This window comes from Telopea speciosissima, chromosome 7 (assembly GCF_018873765.1).
Source record: "Telopea speciosissima isolate NSW1024214 ecotype Mountain lineage chromosome 7, Tspe_v1, whole genome shotgun sequence".
NCBI classification, from domain to species: Eukaryota; Viridiplantae; Streptophyta; class Magnoliopsida; order Proteales; family Proteaceae; genus Telopea; species Telopea speciosissima.
Window position 1 is genome coordinate 16,616,766 of NC_057922.1, and position 25,608 is coordinate 16,642,373.

Sequence of the window (25,608 nt, forward strand, 5' to 3'; positions counted from 1 at the left end):
CTTGATTGCAAACATCAACACTAGATGGTGAAATGTTTGTAGGAGGATATAGAGGATTCAGTTCTCTCTCCTTAAACCTTTCACCACTATACCGACTCTCAGTTTTCAGTCTTCGTTACCGCCGGAGAATCACTACTAGTAATGGGTCTCACCGTTATCCTCAACAGGATTTCTTCTCCGGCATTGTGTACATTTCTGAGCTCGTTTCAGCATTTGCCCATCTTGGAACGCGTATCAATTTCGATTCATTTAGCTCTGTTTCTTCTCTTTCTCTTCTTCGCATCATTCAGACGGGTAGTCGCTTGTGTTGGCCGAGTTCGTGTCATCAAGGAAGACCCACTGAATGCAAATTCAATTCCTGTTGGTCGTCAGAGTGAAGATGGAACCTACAATGTTGAGATTGGTACGGGTTTCAAAGTTTCCGTTTTCTGCTGTTTCTATGTTCTGTTTCTGCAAGTTTTGGTGTTAGGGTTTGATGTAGCCGGCTTAATTCGAGATAGAGCAAATGGGAAGAGCAGTGACTTGTTCCTTCTTTACTTGCCTGCTGCTCAAGCTCTAGCTTGGTTCGTATTGAGCTTTTCGGCCTTCTGCTGTAAATTTAAGGCTTTGGAGAAATTCCCTTTGATGCAGAGGATTTGGTGGTTTGTGTCTTTCAATCTCTGTATGTGTACTCTGTATATTGATTGTGAAGGATTGTTGATACACGGCTCGAAGTTCTTGAATTCACATGTTGTGGCAAACTTTGCTGCCACTCCGGCCCTGGCTTTCCTCTGTCTTGTTGCTGTTGGAGGTGCCACGGGTATACAGAAACATAGAAACCCCAGTCTTCGAGAGCCATTGCTGCTGCTTGAAGAAGAAGAAGAAGCGGGGTGCCTTAAGGTGACCCCTTATAACGATGCTGGGCTGTTGAGCCTGCTCACACTCTCTTGGCTGAACCCTCTTTTGTCAGTTGGCGCAAAAAGGCCGCTTGAGCTTAGGGATGTCCCTCTTCTGGCACCAAAAGATCGAACCAAGTTTAATTATAAAGTTTTGAACTCAAACTGGGAGAAATTGAAGCAAGAGAATCCCTCTAAGCAGCCTTCATTAGCTTGGGCAATTTTGAAGTCTTTCTGGAAGGAGGCAGCCTTTAATGCTGTATTTGCTGGTCTGAATACTCTTGTTTCGTTTGTGGGTCCTTATATGATCAGCTACTTTGTGGACTACTTGGGTGGAAATCAGACTTTCCATAATGAAGGTTATGTTCTTGCAGCAATCTTCTTCACAGCCAAGCTGGTGGAGACCATTACAACCAGGCAATGGTACCTTGGGGTAGACATATTGGGCATGCACGTGAGATCAGCTCTTACGGCTATGGTGTACCGGAAGGGACTGAGGCTCTCAAGCACGGCCAGGCAGAGCCACACCAGTGGAGAGATTGTAAATTACATGGCAGTTGATGTGCAGAGAGTAGGGGATTACTCGTGGTACCTCCATGACATATGGATGCTTCCCCTGCAGATAATTCTTGCTCTAGCTATTCTGTATAAGAATGTTGGGATAGCCTCAGTTGCAACACTGATTGCCACCATTATCTCCATTGCTGTTACTGTTCCTCTTGCAAAAATGCAAGAAGAGTATCAGGACAACTTGATGGCTGCCAAGGATGAAAGGATGAGAACGACCTCTGAGTGTCTGAGGAACATGAGGATTCTCAAGTTGCAAGCATGGGAGGACAGATACCGAGTGAAGCTGGAGGAAATGAGGCATGTGGAATTCAAGTGGCTTCGGAAAGCACTCTACTCCCAGGCTTTCATTACATTCATCTTTTGGGGCTCCCCTATATTTGTTGCGGTCATCACTTTTGGTACTTCTATACTGTTGGGTGGTCAGCTTACAGCAGGAGGTGTTCTTTCCTCTCTGGCCACCTTCAAGATTCTCCAAGAACCTTTAAGAAATTTCCCAGACTTGATCTCGATGATGGCGCAAACAAAGGTTTCTCTTGATCGCATTTCTGGATTCTTGCAGGAGGAAGAATTGAAGGAAGATGCTACTATTGTTTTCCCTAGGAGCTTCACAAACATCGCAGTTGAAATTAAGGATGGTGAATTTTGCTGGGACCCTTCCTCCTCAAGGCCAACATTGTCAGGAATACATATGAGAGTTGAGAGGGGGATGTGTGTGGCTGTTTGTGGTATGGTTGGTTCTGGAAAGTCAAGCTTCCTTTCTTGCATCCTTGGAGAGATACCAAAAATCTCTGGCGAAGTAAGTTCCTTAATCAAAAGAATAGTCTCATTTCTCAGTTTTGTTTCTGTTAGCTTTATGACAGACTTTGATTTTCTCACTGATTTCAAGTGTAAAGCATTTTTTAATGTTTGCTGATGGTATTTAGGTTAGAATATGTGGGTCTGCCGCTTATGTTTCTCAGTCAGCCTGGATACAATCAGGAAACATAGAAGAAAATATTCTTTTCGGCAGCCCTATGGACAAAGCCAGGTACAAGAATGTCCTTCATGCTTGTTCATTGAAAAAGGATTTGGAGCTCTTCTCGCATGGAGATCAGACCATCATTGGTGATAGAGGCATTAATCTAAGTGGGGGCCAAAAGCAAAGAGTGCAGCTTGCAAGGGCACTGTACCAAGATGCAGACGTTTATTTGCTTGATGATCCCTTCAGTGCAGTAGATGCACATACAGGATCAGAATTGTTTAAGGTAGGACACACATTCTACTTGTGATACACTGCAAGTCATGAATATATCAGAATTTTTACTATCATAATAGCTAAACATGAAATATGATTTTGCAGGAGTACATATTAACAGCATTGGCTAGTAAGACTGTGATTTTTGTGACGCATCAAGTTGAGTTTCTGCCAGCTGCAGATCTGATATTGGTATGGATCTCTGTTTCTTTATTTTTACATTTATTTTTTATGTTTTATTTATGTTTCTTTATGGAATGTGAAGTACCGTTATGGTTTCTGAGGCTTTACATTGTATGCTCAAGTTAGCTTCTGTTCATTTCTCTTTCTGAAATGCAGAGTGAAAATTAAAATTGGAAGAAGTGTATAATATATTTCTGATAAATCTCAAGGGTTGAAATGTCAATAATACTTAGTAAAATACTTTTACGTTTCTTGCGTTATCCTTAGGCTCCGTTTGGTTGCAAGGGGAATTAAAGGGAAGGGAAGGGAAATTTTCATACTTAAAAAAGGAATTTTTATAATCATTACCCCATGTGACACCATGGGACAATATCAATAACTCCAAATCATTCCATATTTGGTTATTAAATTCTACTTTACTTTGCATCCAATTCCCTTTGGTTTAAAATGTAAAATAAATATTACATGTAAAATGTATATTTACTATATATGGTAAGAAATTGAAGTAGTTTATACAATCACATGGGGTAATGATTACAAAAGTTTCTTTTTTAGGTTTGAAAATTTTCCCTTCCCTTTCCTTTAATTCCCCTTGCAACCAAACGGAGCCTTAATAACCACTGAGTAACCCATTACATGAAATTAGAAACTAGCTACATAATCCCGTATAGGCCTTAAATATCTAATATTTGGACTTATAGAATGGGCCCATTACAGTAGAAAAATCAAAATTACTTAGCCCATGAGCCATATAAACCACTGCATACTTAAATTTGGGTCTAACTAATTGAATCACGGGTTCAACTTGACCCAAAAAACTGAACCAAACCCAAATCCGAAAATTCTTCTTTCAAGGTTTATGATCTACATCAACTCTCTCCGGCATGAAAAAATTCGACCTCGAGTTTTGGTAAGTTGAGGGATCAATTGCATGTGGTGCACGTCCAACTTTAGCCCATTAAAATATTCCAGCTGTGGTAGTTAGGCATGTACTCCTCAAGACGTGGCTTTGTGTCCTCAAGAAACTTGGGTAGAATCATGAACTCAACATGCTTCATCTTCGGATCAATCTCGGCTGTGAAGGGTGTATTCGTAGGAGCCTTCGGAATGGCTACATCAACCTCAACTTCAACTGTATTACCGAGTTCCTTAATCACGACATCATCGTCCAGTGTCTTAACCTTGTTTGCTTCAACCTATTCAATGTAAGTCTCTACAGTAGGAACATAAGCATTATCTCTTCCTTGTCATTACCAGTTGTTGGAATCTCTTCAACTTTAACCTCGACTTTCAAGTTCCTGTGATTTTATTGGTGCTCTTCTGTCTTCCTGTGGTGGTATAAAGTTGAGATCAGTGTGTAAAGTAGAGGGTTATTCTAGCATGTCCCAACTTTGCTGGCGAGCCAATCGTTTATCCAGTTGCCTCAACTCCCCAAGAAGTTGATTAAGAACATTTTGGGTAGGCCATCTCTTTTTTGGTAATAGGGGGTAGGCCATCTCAGAGGAACTTAATTCACTGCTGGCAAATTGGCAATAGCTCTAATACCAATTAATGTTGTGATGATACCAGCACCTTAGAGAACCAGTAGAGAGAGAGAGCGAAGAAGAAGAAGAAGATAGGAGTCGAAGGAGAAGAAAGGGCTGGACGATAGTCATTGTGAACCATCATACCAGCGCCATTGTATATATATATAATCCCAAAACAGAATTACAATATAAAAGGGACTCTTGGCTGGCTAAGCCAAGACCAAACCATAATAGTAATCTAGCTATAATAGGAAAAGGAATCTAGCACACTTAGCTAGAAACATAATCCTATGGTGCTGAGGTCCATGGACACCCATGGACCTCCAACCGAGACTACACTCTGACAGATGTGTTCCAGGGTAGGAAGCATAGCATTAATAGAACACAAGCCTACAGGACAGAAACACTATGATCCAATGACAGAACACAATATGGCAGAATAGGAAAAAATCAACTAAAACAATATCCAACACTTGGATGGGGCTGAAATTTGGATCAAATAATCCTCCCACTAGGGTGATAAGTCCCTCCGAAAATCAAACAAATCCAAGGGTGGGATCTGCTGTAATGACAGGTAATAGAAAATAGAAACTAACTACTTAATCCCGTATAGGGCTTAAATCCCTAATATTTGGGCTTATAGAATGGTCCCGTTACAATAGAAAACTCAAAATTACTTAGCCCATGAATCGCGGGTTCAACTTGACCCAAAAAACTGAACCAAACCCATATCCAAAAATTCTTCTTCCATGGGATATGATCTGCATCATCCTGATTGTTGTATCTTCTTCTCAGTTGAATTTGATGCAAAGGGGGTGAAATTTGTGGTCTTTAAATTGGCGGCTATCAAGACACTACATATGGAAATAACTTTGATGTCATTTGAATTGAAACTTGCTTTATGGATTTTTCCACTCACCCAAAGTAGATATATACCTTATTATTCTCATTTACATATACCCTTCTTGAACCCAATGATGTTAGAATCAGTTAACTGTCATGTGTACTGATTGACTTGTGTGCATGAACTTCTGATTTTCATGCTTTAACTGTATTATTTTGCTGCTTCTATATTTTGTTCAATTTAATGCTATCAAAAGAGGTGGCTTTTGTGGACAGTGTTACTTAGAATAGCACATATATGGGCTACTGGCTTTTCTGGATGATGTTACATAGAATAACACATATGGACTACAATCAATTGTGTTCGAGTCAATTCCAATAAATCTTTTGGACCCTAATGTGTGCAGGTCTTTAAGGAGGGCTGTATCATACAAGCTGGAAAATATGAAGACCTTTTGCATGCTGGAACTGATTTCAACAACTTAGTTTCAGCTCATCATGAAGCAATTGAAGCTCTGGATATTCCTGTACACTCATCTGATGAATCAGATGGGAATGTTCCTCCTGAGGGTTCTGTTATGTTTAAAGAAAAATGTGGTTCAACTGAAAATACTATGAACAACTTAGCGAAGGATGTAGTTGAAAATGAGTCAACATCAGAGCAGAAAGCTATTAAGGAAAAAAAGAAAGCAAAACGCTCAAGGAAAAAACAGCTTGTTCAGGAAGAGGAACGTGAAAGGGGAAGAGTTAGCATGAAGGTGTACCTGTCATATATGGCTGCAGCTTATAAAGGCTTATTGATTCCGCTCATTATCCTTGCGCAGACATTATTTCAAGTGCTTCAGATTGCGAGCAGCTGGTGGATGGCTTGGGCAAATCCACAGACTAAAGGGGACCTTCCTAAGACTAGTAGCATGGTTCTTCTTGTGGTTTATATGGCCCTTGCTTTTGGAAGCTCATGGTGTATATTTGTTAGAGCCGTTCTGGTAGCTACATTTGGTCTAGCAGCTGCACAAAAGTTTTTTACAAAGATGCTTAGAAGTGTCTTTTGTGCACCAATATCTTTCTTTGATTCTACCCCAGCTGGACGGATCTTGAACCGCGTAAGTATTCTACTGTCAGTAGAAAAACTCTTCTACTGAGAACCCCTTAGAAAATTAGGTCAAGACATAGAATGATTGCTTCTTTGTTCCCTTTCTTTCACATTATTTCTCTTCTTGTATATTTATGAACGACCAGGTGTCTGTAGATCAAAGTGTTGTGGATCTTGATATTCCTTTCAGACTCGGTGGATTTGCATCAACAACAATACAACTTCTCGGTATAGTTGGTGTAATGACAAAAGTTACCTGGCAAGTCTTGCTTCTAGTTGTCCCTATGGCCATTGCATGCTTGTGGATGCAGGTGATTTTTTTTTAATTCCCCTGATATTTAAATTGTAACTTAAATCAGAAAGATTTACAAATCTATGAAAAGCTGAATTTGGAGAATATACACACTGTGGTTATAATTCTGAACTTCTTTTTCTCTGATGTTCTGCTTCGATCCATAGTAGTCATTTTGGACCTTGCACAATCTTTGTGATGTGTGAAGCACTGCAAATGGCACCAGGCCAGGTCAACTGATTCAATATTCTACACTTCCTCTTTAATAGTTGTCCTTTGCTCAAGAGTGATAGTACACTACGTATCATTCTCTTGTCCCCCTATGCCCACCAATATGGTGTTCGAGCATTGATCAGAATTTCTGGTTTGTAGAGGGGCAACATTGCTGATCTAGAATGTCCCTTCTGTTGGAGATCCTTTGGATGTCATTTGCACAGTGCTTTCCATCAGCTCGATGACCCACGGAGTGTAGCAATTTTAATTTATGAATGTATATGAAAAAATTTAAAGTATTAATTAATTCTTAAAATAATGATTCAGTAAATATAAGTTAATTAAAAAAATATAAATACGGGGATTAAATATCTACTTAAATTGAATTTAATATTATTAAAGAAATGCACTTGACTGTTAGAGAGGGGCAATGATGGTTGGAGTTGGTTTTTGAGGGTTATGTATCATCACACTCTAATATACATATTAAGTGGTCTGCATGTGATGGAATTCTAATGCATATTTCGAAAATCATGGTTGCACTGGTATCACTACAAACTGTGGTTTGTGAATGCAGAAATACTACATGGCTTCATCAAGAGAACTTGTTCGCATAGTTAGCATCCAGAAATCTCCAATCATTAATCTCTTTGGGGAGTCGATTGCTGGAGCAGCTACAATTAGAGGCTTTGGGCAAGAAAAGCGGTTCATGAAGAGGAACCTTTACCTTCTTGATTGTTTTGCTCGCCCCTTCTTCTGCAGCCTTGCTGCCATTGAGTGGCTGTGCTTTCGCATGGAACTATTATCAACCTTTGTATTTGCATTTTGCATGATTCTACTTGTGAGCTTTCCACATGGAAGCATTGATCCAAGTATGTAATATTTTCACACCTCGTAGTATTTGACATCTTCTTACTCTACATGATTTTGCTGCAAAATTTTCCATCTGAAACTATAATTTTTTTCAGTTATGTTGAAAGTTGTCCCACCCTTAGCAATTTTAAACAGTCTTTTACCTCTATCTGGTACAAACTACAAAGAGAACATAAAGCCAACCTAATATTTTGGATGAGACAGATAATGATTATGCAACTTTCGTATGAAAGCAGAATCTTCTTAGGTAACCACTTCATTCAATGATAACTGCTTCTTTCTTTGTCTAGGTATGGCTGGTCTTGCTGTTACATATGGTCTTAATTTGAACGCACGATTATCACGCTGGATACTAAGCTTTTGCAAGCTTGAAAATAAAATTATATCGATTGAGCGTATTCATCAGTACTGTCAAATTCCAAGTGAAGCTCCGGCTATTATTGAGAACTCTCGCCCTCCATCTTCATGGCCAGAAAATGGTACCATTGAATTGATTGATTTGAAGGTATGTGGTCAATTCCTCTTTCCTGTGCATTTCAATTAGAGGGTAAAGTGTAGAGATTTGACCTAGAAATTTTGCAAAAGGTCTGATAGAGATAATTTTTAATGTTACATTGGTACTAGAACAATTGGCTGGAACTTATCGTTCGCATAAGGATATGTTATGTCATAAGGCCAATGCAGATCGAAAAGATGGAAGAACAGGATTCAGATTCATGGAGAGAGAGAGAGAGAGGGGGGGGGGGAGAATCCATTCAATCAATTAAACCATGGGTTGTAGTGTACTAGTGTAGCCTTACAGTCTTATCTAAAGACTCAACCAAACTGAATCATATTGGCTTTAGAAAAATCTGTCAACCAATAGGATTCTTTCCTAAATAAATTATAAAAGAAAGAAATAAATAGAAAAGCAATCCTCCCATACGCAAGCTGAAATAGGGGAGTTTCCATAGCATTATAACTCTAATTAAGGAAGAAAATTATGGAATTTAGGGATATTATTGTTGGGGAGGAATGTGGAACCACGAGGAAGAAACCAAGCAAACAATCACACAAAACCCGAGGAATTTAACGTGGTTCGGCACGAATGCCTACATCCACCCGAGAGAACCAGAGATTTTTCACTAAGCCAAAAAAACTATCTACACCACTCTCCACCTCACAAGTTGATCTCCCTTGCTTGTGTCTTGGGTTTTCTACACAAAGGAAACATATAGGAAACCCTAGAAACTCTAATCTCCATACAATTACAATTTTACCCTCATATATGTAATGGACTCGACCTCAATTACAAATACTGACCTAATAACAATTATGTGGACCAACAAAATACAAGACACACTGTTGAGAAATAGAATTGATTAATGCTTAATGATTCACCTAAGCCTTTATTTATACTAATAAAAGAGAATTACATAGACACTTATGCCCCTATATGGATGACATAAGTATAAACAAAGGAAATAGAATAAATAACATAAGAAGAAAATTAAAAAGAGGAAAGGACCAGAATACCCCTACGGTATTCTGGCCTATATCTCTAACACTCCCCCTCAAGTTGGTGCAAAAATGTCACACATGCCCAACTTGGCTAGAAAAGGATGAAACACTTTGCCAATCAGCCCCTTGGTGAACACATCAGCCAGCTGATCAGTAGACTTCACATAGGGAACACAGATAAGTCCAGCTTCAAGTTTCTCCTTGATGAAATGTCTGTCCACCTCCACATGCTTAGTACGGTCATGTTGGACAGGATTAAGAGCGATGCTTATGGCAGCCTTATTGTCACAATATAACATCATTGGAAGTTGGACAGCAACTCCAATATCTTGCAACAGCCCCTTAAGCCACAACAATTCACAGATACCATGAGCCATCGCACGGAATTCAGCCTCAGCATTGGACTTGGCCACCACATTCTGTTTTTTACTACGCCAGGTGACAAGGTTCCCACCAACAAAAGAGCAGTATCCAGAGATGGACTTCCTATCACTTGAACCAGCCTAATCTGCATCAGTGTATGCTTCAATCTTTAGATGACCATTGGGAGACAAAAGTATCCCTTGTCCCGGAGCAGACTTCAAGTATCGTAAGATGCGAAGGACTACCTCCATATGAGAAGAATAAGGGTCATGCATAAACTGGCTGACCATACTCACTGCAATGACAATGTCAGGCTGAGTGTGAGATAGGTAGATAAGTTTGCCCACCAACCACTGATAACGACCTTTGTCAACTGGTGTGCCTTCTTTCTCCTTGAGTCTTGTCATAGCTTCTATGGGAGTGTCCGAAGGATAACACCCAAGCAGCCCCGTTTCAAATAGTAGATCTAAGACATACTTTCTTTGAGACAGAAATATACCCTTTGAAGAACGAGCAACCTCTATCCCTAGAAAATATTTCAGAGTCCCCAGATCCTTAATTTCAAACTCACGGCCAAGGAACAGCTTCAACCTGTTGATCTCATCACCATCATTACCGGTCACTACAATATCATCAACGTAGACTATGAGGAGAGTAACCTTAGCACCCAGACGTTTGATGAACAAGGTATGATCAGCATTGTTTTGCTGGTAGCCCACGGACAGCATAGCCTTGTGAAATCTACCGAACCAAGCTCTAGGTAACTGTTTCAAGCCATAGAGTGCATGCTTCAATTGACACACCTTACCCTTGGTAGCAGGACTTGAAAAACCTGGAGGAATGTCCATATATACTTCTTCTTTTAGTTCACCATGGAGGAAGGCATTCTTCACATCCAACTGCTGAAGATCCCATCCAAGATTCACTGCACAGGATAGCAATACCCGTATAGTATTGAGTTTTGCTACCGGTGCGAAAGTCTCCTGGTAGTTAATGCCATATGTCTGAGTGAAGCCTTTAGCAACCAGGCGGGCCTTGTAACGATCCACTGTACCATCTGCCTTTTGCTTGACCACAAACACCCATTTACAACCCACTGGTTTTTTTCCTGGAGGAAGAGCTACAAGATCCCACGTATTGTTTTTGTTCAATGCTCTCATTTCTTCCAACATTGCTGCCTTCCACTTCCCATCTGTAGATGCTTCCTGCCAATTTTTAGGAATGGAAACAGAAGAAAGGGAGGAAACAAAGGTACGAAAAGAGGGAGAAAGAGAATTATAAGAAACAAAACGGGAAATAGGATGTAAAGTGCAGGTCCTGGTACCTTTGCGATGCGCAATGGGTAGATCAGAAGAGGAGGGCTCACCAGGAGAAGGAGGATCTGGATCTTGAGGCGGCAACTGGATGGGTATTGGTACTGCAGTAGGCTGATTCTGTCCTCTATTAGAACATCTTCGGTTATAAGTGAGAATGGTGGAATTGTCAACGGTCCTCTGAAAGTTACGAATGGTCCTCTGTACTAGAGTCAGCTCCCCCTGAATAGGAACATTACCACCACCTGTTTCCATGATCTCCCCCTGTATTGGATTCCCCTCAGGTGAAGGGACAGCAGTCTCGGGAGGCTGGACAGCAGCCGGGGGGTGTTGGTTGGTGACTATAGGTGATGGAGGGAGGGGAAACCCAAGAGTATAAACCACATCTTCACTAGAACGCTCCTCCTGAAGAGGTGGGGAGGAATAATAGGAAAGGGTTTCATGGAAAACCACATCCATATTGACCATAGTACGGCGGGTAGGAGGGTGGTAACACTTGAATCCTTTCTGGGTTGGAGAATAACCCAAAAGAATACACCGTAACCCACGAGGTTCAAGTTTTCCAGGGGAATGAGTATCCCTAGCATAACAGACACAGCCAAAGACTTTGGGAGGAACCACAAAGGAGGAATCACCAAGTAAAACGTCAGATGGGCTACGGGAATCCAGAACCTAGGAAGGTAACCTATTAATAAGGTAAGCGGCAGTGAGAACCGCATCACCCCAATATTGGGATGGAACATGTCGAGCAAACATTAATGCTCTTACCACTTCCAATAAGTGGCGATTCTTTCTTTCGGCCACACCTTTTTGGGCCGGGGTATCAACACAACTAGTCTGATGTATAATCCCATGGTCAGCAAGGTATTTTTTAAATTGGGATTCCTTATATTCAGTGCCATTATCACTCCGTAAAACCTTAAGAGTGGCATGGAATTGGGTTTGGACCAGTTTATGAAAATGTTCAAAACATAAAAAAACCTGGTTTTTAGACTGAAGAAGATAAATCCAAGTATTCCGAGAATGACAGTCAATAAATGAGACAAACCAACGATGGCCAGAGATAGAGGTCTTACGACTAGGTCCCCAAACATCTGAATGCACCAAATGAAAACCAGAAGAACTCCTTTTATTAGATAAAGAAAAAGTTGCACGTGTCTATTTGGCCAGAACATAAGCCTCACAAAAAAAATTATCCTCATTACATTTGGTGACCAAAGATGGAAATAAATGTGCTAAAATTCCTAATGGAGGGTGACCTAATCTAAAGTGCCATTGGTAAAGTTCAGAAGAGACCAAGGAGTTCTAATGTAGCGGAGAAGGTAGCAGGGAAGGAAGATGGCCATCATCAAGCAGATACAGCCCATCGTGAACTCTACCCAATCCAATCGTCTTTCCAGACGCCAAATCCTGAAAAACACAATGGGAAGGATAAAAGGTTACCTTGCAGTTAAGATCACGAGTAATACTACTAATGGAAAGGAGGTTAGTAATAAAATTAGGTATATGTAACACAGAAGACAAAAGGAGGTTGGATGTACAGTTGATGATTCCTTTTCCAGAGATGGAAGAAAGAGAACCATCAGCCACCTTGACTTTGTCTTTCCCAGAAGCAGGAGAATATCTATAAAATAAGCTAGAAGTACCAGTCATGTGATCTGTAGCCCCGGAATCAATGATCCAGGGATGGGAAGCCATAGAAGCACAATGACCACCAAAAAGGATACCTGACCAGGCAAAATATGAACCTGAAGGAGTTGAGGAATTGGTAGTGGCAGTGGAAGTAGCAGAGGCAGCAGCAGCGGAAGACCTTAGTATACGCAGGAAAGCCTGTAAGTCATCCTTGGATAGACCAATGTCTGTAGCCGGGGCTGTATCAACAGATTCAGATTGATTGGCCTTGCTTTTAGGTTTTTTCTTGGCAGCCCGCTTGGCTTCAAAGTCAGCCGGTTTCCCATGAAGCTTCCAGCACTTGTCCTTGGTATGATATGGCTTGTGACAGTGGTCACAGGTAATAGGACCTGAAGAAGAGCTACCAACAGATAAAGTACCAATAGGGGCAGCAGTAGCCTAGGCAGCAGTCTGGAGAGCCGATCTGTCCGAAACAGGAGGATGTAACATAGCAGCCCTGCGGTTTTCTTCTGAAGAGACCAGGGCATAGGACTGTTCAAGTGTGGGAAAAGGAGAATGGCCCAACACCTGAACATGAATCTGGTCATATTCAACATTCAACCTGGCCAAGAAGTCATAAACCCGAATCTTGTCAACATGCTTCTTATAGGTAGCGATGTTGGCAGCTGTATCAGGGTGATAATCCGAAAAATGATCCAATTGCTGCCAGAGGCTGCGGAGAGTGGCATAATATTTAGACACAGTGAAGTCCCCTTGAGTAGTATGAAGGACCTTCTTGCAAAGCTCATAAACCTGAGCATCATTACCAAGCTGCCCATATGTCTCTTTACATGCTGCCCAAATCTAAGAAGCTGTATCAAGTAGAAGAAAGCCCTATGCAAGATCTGAATTCATAGAACCAACAAAATATGACATAAGAAGACCATTGTTGGCTAGCCATCGAGTCTTGGCAGGACCAGGGGCAGTCGGCATAGGGATAGTCCCATCAATATAACCAGTGAGGCCACGGTCAGCAATAGCAAAAGATGTGGATCGAGACCATAGCAGATAGTTGCTGCCGTCTAACTTGATAGGGTTAGGGTGGAGATCACGAAAATCAGATTTGTCATGGTTAACCGGATCAGATGTAGCCGTGGAAATATCAGTGGAGTCACCCATGGTGCAGAGAAGAGCTGTCCAGCAGAGAAACCCAGCGGAGAGACCACACCTGGTGCCGAAAGGTGAGCCGAATGACCCTTGGTGATGGGAAATACACTGCCCAAAAAACCAGCAGCAAAAGAGGAGCCCTCCCCAAGATCAAGTGTGTTAGGGTTGTTGAAGAAAACCCAAAAAAAAACAGAGATCGATGGGGCAGGTTAATCCAAAAAAAATTGTTGAAGAATGCTGATCAACTCTGTCCAATATACTGTAGAGATTGTCCTTGATGAAGAATAAAAAACACCAAAAGAAGCAGGAGCCACAAGCAGCCCAATCCCAAACCGAGAAGATGCAGGGTTTTTGTGAAGTAAAAAAAAACCTGAAAGGAGGTCTCGATAGGGAGATGGGGTCTTCAGGTCTGGAGTAGTCTCAATAGGAGCAGGCCAATGTCGCAGGAGGCTTCCCAATAGAAGGAGAAGCAGTCCTAAGAAATCCTGGACTGAACTTCAATAAAAACAGGAAACTCCAATTATCGCAATAGTGAACCAGCAGCCATCGAGAGAAAGGTTTAGGTCATGGAAAAAAAGGAATAAAAGAGGTGGGAAGGGGCAGCAACTAGATCGTGTGATCACCTCACCTCTGCATTGCTGCCCTTAGAGAAGGAGAAGAAGCAAGGAGAAGGGGGAGAAAAAAAATCGAGAGAGAAGGGAAAGAGAAGAGAACACGATGGGAGGGTGGGAGGGGTTTTTGAAAAAATTAGAATCGTTGCTCTGATGCCATGTTGAGAAATAGAATTGATTAATGCTAAAGTGAATCAATATGATTCCCTAAGCCTTTATTTATACTAATAAAAGAGAATTACATAGACACTTATGCCCCTATATAGATGACATAAGTATAAACAAAGGAAATAGAATAAATACCATAAGAAGAAAATTAAAAGGAGGAAAGGACCAGAATACCCCTACGGTATTTTGGCCTATATCTCTAACACACACCCAACCCCAACAAGCTCCACCTTGGCTTGGATTCTGTAAGCCACCTTGAAGAAGATTGGTATCTTCCATACCCAACCGGCATGGCCCACACCCCTACCTGGGTGCCCCGTACAACTCACCACCACTGTATGATATGGCGTGGCTCCACCTCTCCTACCATTGCAACCTGATCGGAGAGATCACTATCATTCACCAAATCCAAAGCAAAAGACACTCGCTTCTTTCCAGACCTTGCATGTGTTCACAACTTCAACTGCCTACATCCTTCATCGTTAATCTGTACCTTTTGCATGAGTTCCAACGGTAGCTCCACCTGTTTCAACATTCCATGCAAGTCTGTACAGATTCCCATGAATATTCCCAATCATCTGCCCCTACATCACAACCATGGCCTCTCTAGAAACCCTAAGAACTCCACCCATCTGAAACCTATCGAATCCAATGTTCTCAGTGAAATCAAATTCTTCTTTAGATCCGGCACATGCCTCACCCAATCAAAGTTTGTGCAATCCCATCAAACATGTGAATCCGTACAATCCTGATCCTGGCAATATTGCTTTCAACATTATTTTCCATTTTGACAGCACCACTATTACATACACAATATGTAGCAAATTGATCCCTGATTGAACTCATATGAAATGAACAACCAGAATCTAAAATACAATCTGAAGTTTATGTACCTGATGAAGCAGTGAGAAGGATACCTACATCACTTCACAACCCTTCCACAACAGCAGCATTTGATGATTAACCGTCCTTCTCCTTGTACTCTGTTTTATCCTTCTTATGCCTTAGACAAGTCCTCTTTATATAATCTTCCTCCTCACAATAATACCAAGTTATTTTACGACATTTCAACTTTGAACGACCCTTGTACTTGCCGAATTCCTCGTCTCTCATTTGATCTGCCTTTATCCTAACCACCAACAATAACCAAAGCACTACCCTCCTTTGATGTCCCCTCACCGCTTTTTTCCACCGTGTCTCATTCATCATCAAAGCAGCAATAACCTCATCAAGTTTGAGATTATCCTTACCAAATAGTATTGAGGTCACAATGTGATCAAATGAAGGATGTAGTGAAGCCAACAGGGGAAGTGTCTTGTCCTCTTCTTCGATCTTAACATGTAGAGCCAACAATTTTGTCAATATCTTGTGGAACTCATCTAAGTGTACCTCAAATTTCACTCCCTCTGGCAATTGAAAGCCATATAACTGTTTCTTCAAAAACAGCCAATTTGTCAAGAACCTAGACTTGTACCTGCTCTCCATCTTTGCTCAGACTTCCTCTAGATCCACCAACCCAATGACCTCACAAAGAGTGTTATCCGCAAGATACAAGTTGATCATGTTATTTGTTAGATCCCTCAATTCTAGCCACTTATCTTCCGCCATTTTCTCCTAATTTTCTGATTTCTTCTTGAGAGCTTTGATTGTCCCCTCCCGTGTAAGAATATTCTTCACCTGTTGCTGCCACAAAATGAAGTCATTAGGGCCATTGAAGCGTTCAATGGAGAAGCTTGACCCTTTATCACCATTCGGTTTTCCTGATCTGTGCCCTATGTAGCTGCTATCAACCTTAATGTACCTGATTTCCGTTGATTTCGCACGAACCCGCACGATCTATACCAATGTAGTGGAATCTACCCAACGTGTCCCATCCACTATATCTGAAACGCTGAAAAGGAACACTAACCTCCATACTGCACCTTCTATACGGAATGAGATTTTCTTGTACATAACGCAAAGTTGTACGGAACTGGCTCGGAAACCTTTTTTTCTTCCTTTCTTGCCTAACCGTTGCACCTTTATTTGCTTGAACCTGTACAACCCTTCTCCCCTCCCTTTCTGCACCTTCTTCTTTTGCCTTTTTTTAATACAACTCTACTTTATTCTCGAAATACGTGAAAGCATACTCACCTTTCTCCTCAGCAACTGTAGAAATCCGTTTCACTGTCAAGAACGCCCCTTGAAGAAAAAAAAAATCGATAGAAGCTACACGTTCCACTTCCGTTCGTCCGCAGCCAACAGGAGAAAAAAAACTTCAGAAGATCCTCTATTTCTGTAATGTTTTCTCCTCTTCCGTGTTAGAATTCAAATCTGAACTGTACCTAAGAATCATACCTTCTTCCACTCTCTTTGTGCACCACACTTTTCTCATATCTCCGTGTATACCTTGCAAAGATCTGCCAAACCTTGCTCTAATACCACTTGTTGGGGATGAATGCTCAAGTACAAGGAATAAATAGTTGAGAGGGGAAATGAGGGAATGATGTGGCTTGTCAGATATTACAGAGGCCACTCTTATTTATATTGAGAACAATGATTACATGTAAGGCATGCTTGGATAGATCTGACTCACAATCCTTATTTAACATGCAGATACATCAAACCTGGACATTACATACAGAACTAAACCAACTAAGGAACCAATGAGTAAACCGGTTAGAGAACCGGACCAATCCTTCAACACTCCCCCTCAAGTTGGTGCCTGGATGTCATGCATGCCCAACTTGGACATCCATGCACCAACTTGGAAACAATAGGATGGAAGGTCTTAACGGATAAACCCTAGTAAAAATATTGGCCAATTGGTTCTCTGTGGTAACAAATGGAGTGCAAAATTATTTGAATTTTATTCATAAATATTCACGATATGCTCCCTATGGTAACTGGGTTCATGAATTATTGTCAATATCAAACCATCTTCGATTTTTTCCTTGATTTAATGTCGATCAATTTCAACATGCTTGGTCATGTCATGTTGAACTGGGTTATGGGCTATACTGATTGCAGCTTTATTGTTGTAGTAGAGCCTCATAGAGTCTTAGGTTCCTCAGGTGCTATCTTTAGATCACTGAGAAGCATTTTCATCCAAATAAGTTTGCATACTCCTTATGCCATTGCCCTGTATTTCAACCTCAGCACTAGATCTGAACACTACAGATTGTATTTTGCTTCGCCAGGTAACAAAGATTCCCTCCAAGGAATGTACAGTAGCTAGAGGTGGAGCGGCAGTTATCAATGGATCCAGCCCAGTCAGCATTAGTAAAAGATTCCAACTTCAGACTTCCATTGTTTGAGAATAGGATACCCTTTCCAGGAGTTGACTTTAAATATCGAAAAATTTTGTACACTGCCTCAAGGTGAAAAGTCTTTGGATCATGTAGGAAGCGACTAACAACACCTACAGCTAAGGGTGTCAAAACCAAACCGAAACCATTTACTGAAACCGAACCGTTAAACCGTTTAATAAATGGTTCGGTTATGGCTTCATAATTGAGGCCGTTTAAGTAAAAGGTTTGAACCGAACCGAACCATTTAACTAAATAAACTGTTTAACACTCTTAAATGTACATAAATGTGCCAAAATTAAAAAGAAACCGTTTACCGAACCATGAAACCGTTTACTAAATGGTTCGGTTATGGTTTCACAATCGAGACCGTTTAATTAAATGGTTTGAACCGAACCGAACCATTTAACCGAAACCGGACCATTTAACACCCTTACCATGTTCGGCCTGGTGTGAAATTGGTATATGAGCCTTCCTACGAGATGTTGATATCGCTTTTTATCCACAAAATCAGCACCGATGCTACTGAGTTGGTGGTTAACTTTAATGGGAGAATCAACGGGTTTACAACCAAGCATCCCAGTTTCTTCAAGAAGATCTAGAACGTACTTTCTTTGGGAGATGAAGATCCCTTTGTTGGGTCGGGCTACTTTAGTTCCTAAGACGTACTTGAGATGTCCTAGGTCCTTAGTCTCAAACTCGGCTACCAGTCGAGTCTTTAGAAGAGAGATTTTTGTCTCATCATCTTCAGTGGTCACTATATCATCCACATAAACAATAAGAGTTGTGACCTTGCCAATCCTGTGTTTGATAAATAAGGTATGATTAGCATTACTTTGTTTGAAACCAAACTTCTGCATAACCTTCTAAAACCTACCAAACCAAGCACAAGGGGACTGTTTCAGCCCGTAGAGTGATTTTCAGAGTCTGTACACTTCATCAACTGTAGCAGATGAGTCAAAATCAGGGGGAATGTCCATGTAGACTTCTTCCTCAAGATCACCATTAAGGAAGGCATTCTTTACGTCCAACTTCTGAAGATTCCATCCCAAATTTTCAACACATGATAACAAGGCTCGAACAGAATTCATCTTTGCAGCTGGAGCAAATGTTTCTTGGTAATCGATGCCATAAGTCTGAGTGAATCCCTTGGCAACTAATCTGGCCTTATAACGAGCAATGGTCTCATCTGCATTCTGTTTCACTGTAAACCCCCACTTGCATCTAACTGGTTTCTTTCCTTTAGGACAAGGTACAAGCTCCCAAGTATCATTTTTTTTCAAAGCCTGCATTTCCTCTACCATAGCATTCTTACATTTTGGGTTTGTGATAGCTTCCTTCCAACCCTATGGAATAGGCCCAAAAGACAGAGAAGAAACAAAGGCACGGTAGGAGGGAGACAATGACTCATAGAAGATAAAAGTTAGAAATAGGATGTTTGGTATAGGCCCTGACTCCTTTTTTAAGAGCAATAGGGTGATCATCAAGATTAGGGGAAGATTCATTACCTGGTGCTTGGATTGGTGGAACCTGCACAGGGAGCGTAGATAAGCATGGTATGTCAGATAGTCTTTTCCTTTCGCCAATAATAGGTGATGAGATCCTTTTTTTTAGTAGCAGCATCGATCTCATCTGCATGCTCCCCTGAGGACGAACAGTACGGTATCTATGACGAAAGGAGATGAAGTATTCTCTTCTTCTAGAGTCTCCCCCTAAAGAGAAGATTGGTAATAAGGTTCATCCTCGTGAAAAGTCACGTCCATAGGAATAAAAAGCTTGCGAGAGGGAGGATGATAACACTTATAACCTTTCTGAGAAGTAAAATACCAAAAAAAGATACATTTGAAGGCTTATGGGTCAAGTTTCGACTAAGAGGGGGATGAGTTGTGAGCAAAGCAGACACATCCAAACATGCGGGGAGGAAGATGAGAGGCAATAGTGGTGACTGGTGATCAAGAAGTTGACTTATTGATGTTTGGAAGTCGAGAACACTGGAAGGGACTCGATTGATAAGAAAGGCAGCAGTAAACATAGCATCACCCCAATAGTACTTTGGGACCTGAGTGGTAAACATCTGAGACCGAGTGACCTCCTCTGGATGATAAAGAACCAAGAAAGGTTTTGATTAAATGGAAGATTTTGTCGATGATATCCAGGTACAATCATCAAAACCCTAAACACAAATGGAGAAACTAAGGGTAAATAATGACATTGGACAAGAAATTAGTTGTGAACTTATCTTTCATCTATGTAGAATCTCTAGCTTTTCTAGATTTACTTATTTCAAGTAAAGTACTTGATTTCCACGGCAGTGGATGGCAGTTCCAAAACTACTAAGACTCTTGTGAGTGTATCATCTTGAATTGACCTTTCATAGCTGAAATTTCTGTAGCATTTTACTTTACCTTGGATACTATCAATAAAATGGGTCTTATTGAAAGTCCCATCAATTTCTAAGTGGAGTGGCAATAGTAGTGGAAAAAGATATAAAGAATGATGTGGTGGATGTTAAAATATTTGGAGATAGGATTATATCCATCAAGCTTGTGTTGGAGAAAGAGGTTATCAATGTAATTAGCACCTACACACCCCAAGTAGGATTGGATGAAAGTTGCAAGTTACAATTTTGGGAACACATGACTGAATTAATGCAAGGTTTTAGTCAAGGACAAAAGATTATTATAGAGGGTGATCTGAATGGATATGTTGGGAGAGATCGTAGACAATATGAAGGCGTTCATGGAGGCTATGGAGTTGGAGAGAGGAATGAGGACGGGATCTCAGTTTTAGACTTTGCTGTAGCCTATGATTTATCCATTGTGAACACTTTTTTGAAAAGAGAGATGAGCATTTATTTACCTACAAAAGTGGGCGTCATATCAGCCTAATAGATTTTTTCCTAACAAGAAGGTCTAATAGATTGTCCTATAAGGACTATAAGGTTATACCTAGGGCACTATGCAAAATCGCAAGATAGGGGAGTCTATTTGCCCTAAGATAAGGTGGTGGAGCTTAAAAGGAGATTCCTTGAATTCATTTATTGATGAAGTGGTCAAACAAGGAAAGTGGGACTTTAAGGGAGACACTAATATAGTGTGGAACGAGATGACAACTTGTATTAAGAAGGTTGCTAAAGAGGTTCTAGGGGAATCAAAAGGTATACTTCATGTCCCTAGGGAGACTTGGTAGTGGGATGTTGAGGTCCAAGCAATCATTAAGTCTAAGAAAGCTAGTTTTAAGAGATGGCAAAGGACTAAAGAGATAGAGGATTTACAAAGGTGTAAATTTGCTAGAAACATAACTCAGAAGATTGTGGGGAATGCAAGGACAAAGAAACATGAAGATCTTTATAATTATCTGAACACAAAGGAAGGGGAAAAAGTTATCTATAAGATAGCTAAAGTGAGAGAAAGGAAGAATAGAGATTTAGACTAGATGTATTAAAGGTGACGATGGTAGAGTACTAATAAGGGATGAGGACATTAAGGAGAGATGGAAAAAGTATTTCTACAGCCTACTTAGTGAAGATTCTTTGAGTAATAGGGCCCCAGAAGGCTGCATTACTCATCTTGATACCACATGAAATTAGGATTTCCAAAAGGAAAAGAAGCTTTAAAAAAGATGAAAGTAGGCAAGGCCCTAGGACCATATGGGGTCCCAATATAAGTGTGAAAGAGCGTAGGAAGTTGTGGTTTATCTTGGCTAACCAAGTTGTTTAACAAGATTATGAGCACAAAGAAAATGCCAGATGAATGGAGGAAAAGCATTGTGGTCCCAATTTACAAAAAATAAGGGTGATATTCAGAGTTGCAATTACCATAGAGCCATAAAACTAATGAGTCATACGATGAAGTTATGTGAGAGAGTAATTGAAACCCACCTGAGATAGGAAACTACTATTTCGGAGAACCAATTTCGTTTAATGCCAAGAAGATCCACAATGGAAGCTATGTTCTTACTTAGCAGACTAATGGAAAGATATAGAGAGGGCAAGAAGGATCTCCATATGGTCTTTTGACCTAGAAAAAGCCTACGACAGAGTCCCTAGAGAGTTAATCTAGCATATACTAGAGAAGAGAAGGGTGTCGTATAAATATGCGGACATAATTAAAGATATGTATGATGGTGTAGTGACCAGTGTAAGAATTGTGGGGGGTCAAGGTAGTGAGTTCCCAATTACAATTAGGCTACATCAAGGATCAGTCTTAAGCCCTTATTTGTTTATGCTTATCATGGATGATTTAACCAGAGACATACAAAATGAGGTTCCTTGGTGTATGCTTTTTGCTGATGGTATTGTGTTGGTGGATGAGACAAAAGAAGGGATTAACACCAAGTTGAAGTTATGGAGATCAACCCTGGAATCAAAAGGTCTTAAGATAAGTAAAACAAAGACGGAGTACATAGTATGTAATTTTAGCCACACTACGACGGTTAAGAAGGTGGTGAATATTGATGAGAGGGAGATTCCTCAAAATGATTGTTTTAGATATCTGGGTTCTATGGTAAATAAATATGGCGATCTAGAGGATGATGTTGCCTAGAGGATTAAAATAGGATGGATGAAGTGGAGAGGTGTGTCCGGAGTGCTATGTGATCGGCGTATCTCTTTAAAGCTTAAAGGGAAATTTTATAGTATTGTCGTACAACCGGCTATGATGTATGGGGCGGAATGTTGAGCAGTTAAGAAACATCATATAGACAAACTAAGTATGGCGGAGATGAGGATGTTGAGATGGATGTGTGGCAAGACTAGGAAGGATAAAGTAAGGAATGACCATATTAGAGCCGGGTTAGGAGTAGCTCCGATTCATGATAAGCTACGTGAGAGTTGTTTGAGGTGGTACGACCATGTTTAATGAAGGCTTTGGGATGCTCCAGTATGGAGGAGTAGCTCTAGTATGGTTGAGTAGCTCCGATTCATGATAAGCTACGTGAGAGTTGTTTGAGGTGGCAAGGCCATGTTTAATGAAGGCTTTGGGATGCTCCAGTATGGTTGAGTAGCTCCGATTCATGATAAGCTACGTGAGAGTTGTTTGAGGTGGCACGGCCATGTTTAATGAAGGCTTTGGGATGCTCCAGTATGGTTGACTAGCTCCGATTCATGATAAGCTACGTGAGAGTTGTTTGAGGTGGCACGGCCATGTTTAATGAAGGCTTTGGGATGCTCCAGTATGGAGGAGTGATTTGATTCAGATTGAAGGTACTAAAAGAGCCAGGGGCAGGCCTAAATTAACCATTGGAGAAGTGGTGAGGAAAGACATGCATAGCTTAGGCCTTGTACCACGTAAGACTTTGGATAGAACTGATTGGAGAGCAAGGATCCATGTGACCGACCCCATTTAGTTGGGATAAGGCTATGTTGTTGTTATTGTTGTTGTTGTTGTAATCCTCCGCCAGTTGGATTACTGGATTGTTGAAATTAAATATAACAGAATGCATAGGTTGTCAGGAGTTCTAATAAAAATAACCTTTAAGAATACCAGCAAATCACATTATTATGTCTGTGGGGACACAAGAATTACATTGCTTCTAGACTTGCTCCTTCATAATTATTTTCTTGTCTTTTCCCGTTTCATTTGTAGGGAATTTGCTAGGCATGAAAACGAATTTTATTCAGAAGCCCTCATGTGTATACTTTATTTAGCTTTCAACTGTGGACTTGTTTGTGGTAGTTTTCACTCTACTCTCCAATTACTTATTTCTTTTAGTTCTCCTTGGGGGACAGTTTTTTCCTCCTGAATTGTAGATTCTAATTCATTTCCACTGACTGTTGTGTTCATAAAAGGTTCGTTACAAGGACAATCTTCCTGTGGTCCTTCATAATATAACCTGCACATTTCCTGGTGGAAAGAAGATTGGGATTGTGGGCCGTACCGGAAGTGGTAAATCTACTTTGATCCAGGCTTTGTTCAGATTAGTTGAACCTGCAAGTGGAAGAATAATAATAGATGGCATTGATATTTCAACAATTGGCCTCCATGACCTGCGTAGTCGTCTGAGTATCATCCCACAGGATCCGACATTGTTTGAGGGGACCATAAGGGGCAACCTTGATCCACTTCAAGAGCACTCTGATCATGAAATCTGGCAGGTAAAAGCTGTACTCTCGGCATTCTCTTTTTGTCGTTGAGATGCCTACGTAAAATTTGGTCCCAATTGAGTCATGTTGTATTCTCTCAGGCCCTTGACAAGTCTCAACTTGGGGAAATAATCCGCCAAAAAGAGCGAAAACTTGACACTCCAGGTAAGTTTCCTGCAAATTTAAATGTATAGCCTCTATTAGTATAAACTAACAATACGTACATTCATTGAAACAAAAAGGGGAATAGTTGGCAACACATGTATAGCAGTATCTCAAATTTCTGTTAGGGTCTGTTAGGACTCATAAAAAAGGGCGTACCCAGTGCACGAGGCTCCCGCCACTGCGGGGTCTGGGGAGGATCATAATGTACGCAACCTTACCCCTGCTTTCGCAGAGAGGCTGTTTCCAGACTCAAACCCATGACCACTTGGTCACAATGGAGCAACCTTACCGTTGCACCAAGGCCCACCCTTCTGTCTGTACTCATCAATCTTCAATATTTCATGTAAATTGCAGTGTTAGAGAATGGAGATAACTGGAGTGTTGGGCAGTGGCAACTTGTTTCACTAGGCCGGGCTTTGCTGAAGCAGGCACGGATACTGGTGCTTGATGAGGCAACAGCGTCCGTTGACACAGCCACCGATAACCTCATACAGAAGATTATCAGAACAGAGTTTAATGACTGCACTGTTTGCACTATTGCACATCGTATACCTACTGTTATCGACAGTGATCTGGTTCTGGTTCTTAGTGATGGTGAGTATGGTAGTCTCTGAACTTGCTTGTTCCATGCAAAATACTTCAAAAATGAAAGGAGAGTTTTGCATATTCTGTATCAGAAAGCAGATGCAATGCTTATCCCTCTGTATTTTCTTAGGACTCTCTTGATTCTTTTATGGTGATATGGATATAGACTGCCAGTAGCTGCCAATGCTTATATATCTTGACATACGTGTGAAATACTCATCAGTCAGGTGATGGATGTTTTGGTAGGTCAAGTTGCAGAATTTGATACTCCTATGCGACTATTAGAGGACAAGTCTTCTATGTTTATGAAGCTGGTATCCGAGTATTCGACAAGATCAAGTGGCATGTCAGATTTTGGGTTTTGATGTCATTCTCTATACCACCTTGAAGAAAAACTGACAACAGCAGATGAATATAGGATGGACCATCTGCAATGCTCCCCCAAATTCAGCATTCGGCTATCAAGAATGGAGGAAACAACAGGAATTTCTGTTGTGTAATCAACCCATGGAGGAAAAGGCTTATATATAAACCTTTATTGTGTTACTGCTCCTCATAGCAGGATGGGGGAATCCAGCACATGGTTAGTCCAATCTGTATAACAAAAAATGGAATTGGGTCTGTGAGGGTCATTGGTAATAATTGTGCCAGCAGAAGAAATAAGCTGGTCATTTTTTTCAACAAGCAGTTTGGTGTCTAACCCGGATGTTCATCTTAATGAATTTGCAGAGCATTGCATCCATGGTGCGGCCTTCCTGGTGAATATCGTTCTCAGATGTTTATTCTGACATGTTGCATCAGTTCCCCTCTCACCTCCCTTCCCTAATCTGTAAGATGTTCTTTGCATTAAATTTGTTCATATTAGACATAATATTCTGCTGTTCTCTCAAAGCCAAGAGAACACTCACATCAGGTCTAGCATCCAGAGCAGGATTCTCCATTGCCTGTTACATCCAGCAGAGCCTGACTGGTTGAGCAAGCTCAAATTTCTGAATCAAACGAGTCCAAGGCAATAGAAGGGGACTCCCTGCTTAGCCATGTCAGTATGGTCTGC

At 40.9% G+C, this 25,608-nt stretch overlaps 1 protein-coding gene across 1 annotated transcript; it reads left to right on the forward strand.

Moving 5' to 3' along the window:
- LOC122667480 (ABC transporter C family member 5-like) lies at window positions 1–25,421 on the forward strand. Its single transcript, XM_043863754.1, has 11 exons — window positions 1–2,241; window positions 2,369–2,689; window positions 2,785–2,871; window positions 5,639–6,334; window positions 6,471–6,635; window positions 7,407–7,701; window positions 7,993–8,207; window positions 23,511–23,816; window positions 23,906–23,969; window positions 24,324–24,563; window positions 24,801–25,421. Exons 1-11 carry the CDS (start codon window positions 142–144, stop codon window positions 24,917–24,919), a joined length of 4,608 nt encoding a protein of 1,535 aa, XP_043719689.1. The 5' UTR covers window positions 1–141; the 3' UTR covers window positions 24,920–25,421.
- The last annotated feature ends 187 nt before the right edge of the window (window positions 25,422–25,608 follow it).

Excerpts from the sequence above, each read along its gene's own strand:
- LOC122667480 (XM_043863754.1), top strand. The coding sequence starts at position 142 with ATGGGTCTCACCGTTATCCTCAACAGGATTTCTTCTCCGGCATTGTGT. Across the intron at positions 23,817-23,905 it reads CTGATCATGAAATCTGGCAG|GCCCTTGACAAGTCTCAACT; the intron begins GTAAAAGCTGTA and ends GTATTCTCTCAG. Across the intron at positions 23,970-24,323 it reads GCGAAAACTTGACACTCCAG|TGTTAGAGAATGGAGATAAC; the intron begins GTAAGTTTCCTG and ends TGTAAATTGCAG.